Source organism: Alosa sapidissima, chromosome 21, assembly GCF_018492685.1.
Source record: "Alosa sapidissima isolate fAloSap1 chromosome 21, fAloSap1.pri, whole genome shotgun sequence".
Lineage (NCBI taxonomy): Eukaryota > Metazoa > Chordata > Actinopteri > Clupeiformes > Clupeidae > Alosa > Alosa sapidissima.
The window spans coordinates 1430779-1440722 of NC_055977.1; the positions used below are offsets into that span (position 1 = coordinate 1430779).

Here is a 9944-nt window from a genome sequence, read left to right on the forward strand (position 1 = left end):
AAAGTGCAGTAGAAGAGGGGTTTAGTAGATTAAGTGGCAAGGGCTGCATAAGAGGAAGAAACCTTGGGCAGATCCACGGCTCAAGGGGCTAACCCAACTGCCAGGGGTCTTGGTGTGTGTGTTGGGGGGATGACCGGGGAGATGGGATAGTGTGCTGTGTATGTGGGGAGAGGGCAGTGTGCAGTATGTGTGTTGGAGAAGCTTCCTCATGAGACAATGTGCTGTGTATTGGGGGGGGGGGGGGGGACAGTGTGCTGTAAGTATGTTGGGGATGTGTGTTGGAGAAGCTTCCTGATGAAATAATGTGCTGTATATGTACAGTAGGGGAGAGGGGGGGGGGCAGTGTACTGCAAGTATGGTGAAGGGACTTACTATTGCAAGCAGAGTACTGTATGTATGATGTATGTGAGTGATGACAGTGAAGATGTGTGTGTGGGCGGGAGGGGAGTGTAGCAGTGACTGTGTGTGTGTGTGCGTGTGTGTAGTGTGCGTGTGGGTAGGTGGGGGCAGTGTGCTGTAAGTATGTAGAGGATGTATGTTGGAGAAGATCCTGAAGACAATGTGCTGTGTATGTAGGGAGGGGTGGGGGGCAGTGTGCAGCAAGTAGAGGAGGCTTACTGTAGCAAGCAGTGTGCTGTATGTATGTGAAGTGATGACAGTGATGATGTAAGTGTGTGTGTTGGGGATGGGGGTGGGGACAGAAAGGCTAGGCAATCAAGGACATGGGTAGATAGATAGAGGAGAAATCAAAAATAATAAATAAAAAGTTCTATGGAGATGTGCAAAAGTTGGAGAAAGTCAGATGTGTGTGTGTGTGTGTGTGTTTTGATGTGTGATGAAATAAGAAAATAAATAAAAGGTCTGTAGCATAAGGAGAGGGATGTAAAAGTGCTAAAAGTCTTGTAGGTATGTGTGTTTGGGGGGGGGGGGGGTCATGAGTGCTGAGGAGTGAATGAGTGCAAAGTCAGTATAGTGTGAGTTCAGAGTTCGGATGGCCTGGGGATAAAAACTTCTCCTGAGTCTCTCAGTTCTGGCTTTTCTGGCATTGCACTACGTACTGCACTTTACAGCATTAACAACGATACTTACTGCAGGCAATATGCTGGATAAGATGATAGAATTGTCTTCAGAAGACAAAGTGGGAGAGGGACAAAGAGTGTTTTTGTTTTGGTGGTTTTAGCCATTTAGTAACAAGATGCTCTGATCTACAAAACAAATGTGTTAGATTCAAACTGAGTGTGGAAATGGTCATGAAAACAGTTGGGGCCGGCTAACGAGTGTGTGTGTGTGTTTGTCATGTCAAGGCGTCTCACTTTTACAGTGGAACACATTTGGGGACGTTTCTTTTCATGTGGAAATGATAAAAATGACGGCTAGGGTTTGAAAAGGTTACAAATACATCATCATGTTGCGGTGTAGTGAAACAGGATCATATCTGGACGCAGTTGAGCGACTGAGAGCCTTCAGTTATATTCAAATTCTGTTTCAACTGTCATCCTGATAACATGAAGGACCTTTTGCATAGCGCCGGTATGTGTGTGCGCACAAGCATGTAAAACCCTCTATTCCAGGCCATGACTGTCCAGCCACCCTTATCTTCGGATGACTAGATATGTCCCAGTCACATGGGAGCATGTTGAAGATCACACCACACTTATCACACATGCACGCACACACACACTCACACTATACTCATACACACACACACACACACACACACACACAAACACTACACTCATACACACACACCATACTCGACCATGGCCTATATGGTTGTGCCTGTAACGTCAGGGTCCTGAGTGAGACTAAAGCCTTACCTTAGTATGACCTGAAACGAATAACTTTTAGTGGACCTCGGAAAGATAAGATAGCCTAGTTTACCATTATTTAGTTGTGCTGTGTTTTGTTGGTCATTGGCAGTGGTGTAGTCTATGTGATACGCAGGACTATGAAGTATACCCACTTAAAAAGCATCACCATCTCAGTATACCTACTTAAAATAGGCAAGGATACGTATTAACATTTGGGGTTGATCACAGTATACCCACTACAGCTGAGCTAACTAGACTACATCACTGGTCATTGGCATGCAAGCTGACCTTGTTTTTCTGTAGCTCTGGTGATAACGTCTGATGAAGAACTCCTCTCTTGGTCACTCACGTAGAGCCAGAAATTCTGGATCATTCTAAATCATTTCTGCCACATAGAACTCCTCTCTTGGTCACTCATGTTGAGCCACATAGAACTCCTCTCTTGGTCACTCATGTTGAGCCACATAGAACTCCTCTCTTGGTCACTCATGTTGAGCCACATAGAACTCCTCTCTTGGTCACTCACGTAGAGCCACGTAGAATCCTCCTGCACAGTGGTGCAAAAAGTGGGTATGCGCTATATGCGGCGCACAGTGGTGCAAAGTATAAGTATAAGTATAAGTATATATACTCTTTTGATCTTGTCAGGGAAATTTGGTCTCTGCATTTAACCCAATCCGTGAATTAGTGAAACACACTCAGCACACAGTGAACACACAGTGAGGTGAAGCACACACTAATCCCGGCGCAGTGAGCTGCCTGCATCAACAGCGGTGCTCGGGGAGCAGTGAGGGGTTAGGTGCCTTGCTCAAGGGCACTTCAGCCGTGGCCCGCTGGTCGGGGCTCGGACCGGCAACCCTCCGGTTACAAGTCCAGAGTGCTAACCAGTGGGCCACGGCTGCCCAAAAAGTGGGTATGCGCTATATGCGGTGCATAGGGGCGCAGCACCGTGGGGGCGCCAAAGCCATGGTAAAAATAATAATAATAATAATAATAATATATTTGGTATATTCTATATGTAGCTACTGTTGTACGTTTCTAAATCATTTCTGCATTTCCTCAATGTTGAATAACATTTTAGAGGACTAACAGGCTAGACTAGTAGTAGTGCAGGGCCATATGTAGCCAAAAAAGGTGTTTGGAACATTTCATATAGATTTTTGCAAATTATGTTTTTTTACTTCTTCAGACCCTTTAGTTTGCAAAACTACCTGTTTCCAATTTTTTCCCGGACTGCACAGGTCCAAAATCCAAGATGGCGGATATAACCAAAAATTGCAAATAATCGCCTTTTTAACATTTTAAATGGATATATGTTAGGTATTATCATTATATACATACATTTTCAAATAAAATGTTATGACTTAGGTAAACAATATGACCATGGGTGACATGAGATGTCATGATTATCAACCAGTGATGGGTGTAACCACCATTATGCTAGTTATTGGCATACCCGGAAAAGTGGAATGTGATATACAAAGTATAGACAGGTGGTGCATAGACAGGTCAAGAAATATAGTGCAGTGTAGACAGTAGTATACAGCTGGTTTATATAAGGTAGAGAGGTTTAGAGTAATATAAATATGTGCAGTGTATTGGCAGTTACCTTATAAGAGCAAGTTGGTTGTCACGGGATGCAGAGCTCGAGTTCAGCTGCAGGAAAGAAGTTTCCTCTGAACCTGCTGTGCGCCTTGCTGATCCACTCCACTTCAGTCCCATTGATGAGGATGGGGGTGTGTGTGCTAGCTTTAGACTTCCTGAAGTCCACAATGAGCTCTTTGGTCTTCAATAATTCTGTTAACAGAACTTGCAGGAAATTGTGGGAACATATGTATTATTATTATATGTATGATGATATGCAAGCCTAATGCTGTCCACTACTGTCCACTACAGCTAAGCCTGCCTTCATCCATGAATTGTGACTGATTTCAGAAACAGCATCCTCTGAACAATCTACAGAGAGTAGCTCAGTGCTATTAACACACACATTGGATAGCATCTTAATAGATGGCATGGCTGTTGTGCAGGAGATGGTTGTCAGGAAAAGTGACATAAACTGTTGCCAAGATCTGGCAGAATGCTTCTTTGAAAATGTTGAAAGTAAGGCACGAGGCTACAATGACATATACTTATTAGCTATTTAACAATTATACCATCACAAACTCCATGAAAGACAGGACGAGACAGGTCCATACAATGGGAAAAGCACATGATAAGAGATACAAAATACAATACTCTACACCAATCAAAGACTTTAAAGCTTTCCTGGGATCAAAGGAAACCAAAGCCAACCTTGTCCTCTACCTTCCTCATAAAGCTGAAGCTCTAAGGTTTTGCCAAAATGATTTACTGCTACTGCCACCTTTGTGTGTGTGAACTGTGACTGGCAGTTTACATAGTTTAGCTCATAAAGCTGGCAGTAGCAGTAAGTCATTTTGGCAAAACCCCACATATCTACACGTCACACAGATGTCTTGGTGCTTGCCCTTCGCAGGGTACCAGACATCAACAAAGACAGTCTCATTATCATGGGCACTGGAGATCGTCGACAAAAGATACATCTCAGCCTAGAAATCTTGACGCACCCTAGCGGCAGCAAATGTAATTTGCAGCCAGGGTAGTCTAGCAACTCTCCGTTGGCTTGTGAGGTGGAAAAACCCAACTTCGGTCCGGCCAATCACATCGTGCATAGAGTCGGTGGACCTATCGGGTATCCTATCGTATCCTATCAGGAAATTGATGGACAAGTCAATCAAGTCATGATGATGTCATTAACACACTTTGTAGGCTTGTAGTAGGTCCTCATCCATCTCCAGACGTGTTAGCTGGATGTGAGAAATTTGTGTGTCAGCTACTCAAACCATGGTTTTCAAACAGCTAAAGCCCAGAGAGTGGAACATGTTTAAAATTCTAAAACCCAACCAGAGAGTGTAAAAACTCGGGAACAAGGGAAATCCCATCACTATAATTGCCCTACCATCGCCTGTTGCTGTCCCCATGCTCGGATTCCTGCCCCCGCAGCCTAGCGACCCACTACTTGCCCGATGACAACTCCTAATTCCTATGGACAATTCATCCCCTACACTGGACTATTTGAACTTAACACTAAATAGGATTCATGCATTATCATACTGGTTATGTAACCATCTAACCACTTTGTAACACCTCAGGTGGCTCTAAATACCATGTTCTATTCTCTGTATATTGACCTTACTGTCCTGTAACTGACCCCAGGCAAATAGGTCAGGCCCTTGAGTCGTGGATCTGCTTAGGGTTTCTTCCTATATGTTTCTCCAATTCTTGGGAGTTTTTCCTCGCCCCTGTTACCCATGGGCTCTGTCTGAATGTTTAACACTCTGTAAAGCGCCATGAGACGTGTAATGTTTTGACGCTCTATAAGTGAAATTAAATTGAAATTGAAATTCTGAGAGCACACAGGCAAGCAAATGTTTGGGCACAAGATAGTGTCTGCTCCAAAGATTCTTGACTCACTATCACTAGGATGGAGGAAAATTATTGATGGGCAATGGGCTCCTGTTCTGTCAAAACTTTCACCAACACCAGAGGCTGTTGTGGAGCTTGTTAAGTGCTGTTGTCTTGCCAGCCAATGCAGTAGAAAGTGTTCTTGCAAGAGTAACAACTGACCATTCACACAACTTTGCAGGTGTGAAGGCTCTGAGGAGATGTGCACCAATATTAAAAAGACAGTGACAGTGGTGAGGATAAATACTTGAGTGACAATGACAATGTTTTGTTGAACTCTTCAATAATGAAACAAGATGCAGATTTTATTTTATTTTTTTCATTTTTTTCAAAATTTTCTCCAGATTTCTTGGCAAATGATGCAACATATCTTTTGAAAATAGTCTGTATCTCACTTGTCTACCTTATTAGGTGTATCTTTATCAAAAAGTTGACCACTTTAAGCCTTCATATTATTTTTCTGCATATATTGTCCACCATCTTGAATTTTGGCACTGAAAATAAAGAAAGAAATTGGAAACAGGTTGTTTTGTATTCAATGGGGTCCTAGCAAGTAAAAAATCACCAGTTGCAAAAATCTATATGAACCGTTCCTAAAATTACACGATTCCCCTCACTATAGGCGCCCTAGCCTATCTCATAAGATTCCATCATAGAATTTTGACATAGAAAAGGTAGTGGGGGCGCTGTGAGCGCTGAGTTTAAATGTCAGGGCCCTCGGAAGTCTACCAATGAAGTGTGGAGATACATTGAGCCTCATCACACTCGGTATCATGTTTCAACACACTTTAGGTCAATATCACACCGGAATTCTCTTTTAACATACTAGCGTTTGCTAAGCATATGCCGATTGAAACATTAACCTATTCTATTAAGATAGCTAGGTGGCTACCATGCTCATACTGAACTTTTAATGGCAAACTGCAAACAGAAATGTCACGCTAGCAACAACTCATTACATGTTTCCATTTCCTAACAATCCTAATATTAATAGCTTAATATTGTGCTGATAATGTGGCAAACAAAGGCTAGAGCTGGATCAGCCTTATCCCTTGTGAGCAACAGCTGGCAAAATGGTTTTGAGAACGTTTACACTCTCTTAAAGTCTTAAAGTGACAATGCACCATTTGACAATACTTCAAGTTCAAATTGGCAGAATTTCTTAAAAAATAATCATTTACACTAATAATTATGTAAATGATTGGCCTTTTGTTTTACTTTAGTTGTTTGTGTTTTTTTTTTTTTTTTGGGGGGGGGGGGGGGCGCCAATTTGTTGTTGCATACCCCTCAAAAAATGGGTAGCTGTGCCCCTGCTCCTGCACCTGAGTAGCCACGTAGAATCCTCCTGCACCTGAGTAGGTGTGGCCACTGGGCCTCTATAAAGATTCCGTTTCTGTGCTGCTGTTGAGCTCAGACATCAGAGACCTTCATCTGAGACACATCCCCCTACAGACTGCCATCAGAGACCTTCATCTGAGACACATCCTCCTACAGACTGCCATCAGAGACCTTCATCTGAGACACATCCTCCTACAGACAACAAGACAGTCCACATCGTCTTCAGGTCTGTCTTTGAGTCTGCTGGACTTTGGCTAGTTTACAGTTTTATATAATATAGATTTTACATTTTATACAATATAGATTTTACTGAGACTAGTCCATAGGGATTTAAATGAGCTACATGTTTTTAACACTGAAACACCCTGAGACCAGGGCCAGTTCTGTATTGTGCCTTTTAACGTTAGCCTTTGCTCACAGAGGGTTTATTATTTTGGCGGTATCTATTTGCGGGGTCAGCCCTGATGTTCTCACATTTCTAGGGTTAGAGTTGATTGTGATCACCTCATAAGATCTATACCTTCAAGAATTTATATGGATGCATATTTAATGAGATATTGTCTAATTTGAATATTTTATTTTATGCATATTTTATTTTACTTTTAAGACAAAGTGTAATACAAAAAGTATTTCTCTTAATATATTTTTTTCAAATTGAGCGTCAGCGTCAGTTCTGGCAGGCCAAGTAGTCAAGGCGCTGCTAACCGCTATGGGCGTCAGCTGATCAGCTGTCAACTATCTTCGCACTCCCCTCGCTTCTGAATGGCTATATCCAAACAGGGCGCCTTATTTAAAGCTGCTTTAGTTATTCCTAACTGCTTGCTGCTCGCATTTATGCAACCCACCTCCTCCCCTGCTCCACCCTGTCGTGTATAACATGGCATAGGCTTTATGTCATAGTTGCCTGCTCTGTTCATATGGGGGAATAGTTTAGCTCGCTCAGTGTTAAACTGTGTGAGTCCCCCCTAATGCTGCTGCTGTCCCCAGGCTCACTGCTCTTTCATGGTGCTCATGAAAGGTCTGGGGACCCCTCTGAACAGAGCCATACCGCCAAATTTAATTTGTAATATATTCAATAAATTTCCTAAAGAATTTATTGCCAGTGTTGTTCTTGACTTAATGGACCTGACAGAACTTTATTCAAGACACAAAGGTCCATAGAGACAACACAGTACAGATATATAAATATAAAACAATACAAAACATTTAAGAATGATGCAGATGAGGCATCATTTACAAAACATATACAGGCTTCGGGTCCAATGTTTCCAAAAACAAGATGTGTACCTTGTGTCACTCTTAGAGACATCAACTATGGACACAATAATCATATTCTTAGACCCTGTCAGTCTGCACATGAATCTATACATAACATTTCTTAAAACAGCGTTAAAAGTGGGCACATTGTTAGACACAAACATTTCACTGGCACTACTCCACCTAGGGATTTGAAGCACAATTCTCAGTGCATCATTATAAGCCTCTTGAAGTTTTTTCATTTTTGACTCTATAATAATAATTATTATTATCTAAGAATAAAATTACACCACAGGTGGGCAGTATACAGTGGAGTGCAATAGGTTTTGAAGAGTGAGATTTTAACATCACGAGTGCACATGTGGAATTTGCGTGCCAGCATGTTTGCCTGCCCATACACAGGGTACCCGCGGAGTCTTAAAAGTATTAAAAAGTATTACATTTCATTTTCATAAATTAAGGCCTTAAAAATTATTGAATTTCACCTCAAAGTCTGGAATTTTTTCACGGAGGTCTTAATTTTTCAAATGATCAGTAGATTTAGTCTAATATCCTCACGTAGCGTAAATCAGACAAGGATTAAAGTTCTCCGTCGTATGATTTCCGTCAATTTGATTTTAGAAATGTCATATTTGAGATCGATGCAGATCCGGTGAGAAAAAAAAATAGGAGGGGGGGTCTATCACCTTTTCTTTTCCTTTTTTTAAAACTACAAATATTAGGTCCGATGAATGAATGTGTGTGATGGTAAATGTTTAAAGACCTAATAGTGTTCTTGAGAACTTTCTGTGTCTCAATCAGAGACCGCTCAAGAAGATACGTCAGCCATGAGTTTCGCTTTGTTTATATTGTAGCTACACGCTTGTCTCATTGGCCTGGGGCGGTTGCTTAAAAAAAAAAAGAACACGTCTGGAGTACGGTCAAAGTTGGATTATAGTGACACCATCGAGACAGCTGATGAGGTTGCCCAATCCGTTTAACTTTTTTGGATGTGATATTGTGAGCTCTATGTGCGAATTTGGAGGCTGTGTTCTTTCCGTGCATCAATGAGACAATTTCTTACTATCGCAAACTCTTGTCAGGGGAGGTCATTCATTTTGGGTGTCACCTATGACTTGAACAGATAGCCTGCTGCCACCCGATGTAGCCTACTATTATTGTTACAGTTTTTGATCAATGCAACTAACAGTATGTGTAAAGCGACGCAATATAAACCGTAGCCTATGCCTATCCCGTCTGTTTTTCACAATTTGCGACGGAAGGTTTTGACTGAGCATGTTAACATAAAATAATAATTTCGCGAACTGTTAGGGGGTCAGTCGTGTTTGTGACGCACAGACCTTGCATATTAGCGTCATGATTTGTGTGCGTCTATTTGGCAAGGCCACTAGCTGTCATGGATGCGTTGCTAGTCAAGTTTATTTATATAGCGCATTTCATACACAGAGGTCATTCAATGTGCTTTACATAAACACCAATGTGCTTTACATAAACAACAATAAAGGAAGGCACAGGTGTCAAAAGTTAAAAAATAAATGGAGGTGGGCGGCTGTTGGAAACGGGGGAGAACTAACAAGCCATGGTGTAAAAAAATAAAGTGCCAGGGGTTTGCTTTTGCGCGGTTTGCTGCAAGAAAATTGTTTATGGATGCAATAGGAAAATGTTTTAGCACGCCAACAATCAGAAGACCGCCATAAGGTTAACGTTCGTGCACTTTAGGACATCTTCCCTACCTGGTGCAACTAGCCACCACGACAGAGGTAGGCTACGTTTATCTATGGTTGACCGTGTTTGCGCTCAGAAAGTAGGCTACGCATGTTCTTTCATAGCGCAACACGATTGTCGTTATCAGATGCGCAGACCTCCTGCATGAGCACACACAGTATTGCTGCTCATTGGAAAACTTGAGTTGTCTGTAAAACTCAAAATTACCATGTTTTCATTAAATGCAGATGAGGCAACACATGGAAATATGAACAATATCTAGACTGTTCTGATTCGTTACTTTGATGAGGAAATGTGAAGTCTTGCAAACTTGATTTTATAGATTTT

General features: G+C 41.8%; 1 protein-coding gene across 4 annotated transcripts in view; it reads left to right on the forward strand.

Moving 5' to 3' along the window:
• The window catches only part of znf704 (zinc finger protein 704), a 73352-nt gene that overhangs the window by 51862 nt on the left and 11546 nt on the right, over positions 1-9944 (forward strand). The window contains exon 3 of one of the 4 annotated variants that reach the window (XM_042075634.1): positions 6750-6861. The exons of the other annotated variants lie outside the window; for them this stretch is intronic. Within the exon in view, the coding sequence (XP_041931568.1) occupies positions 6750-6861 (112 nt within the window). The remainder of the gene's footprint in view (positions 1-6749; positions 6862-9944) is intronic. 4 annotated transcript variants of the gene reach the window in all.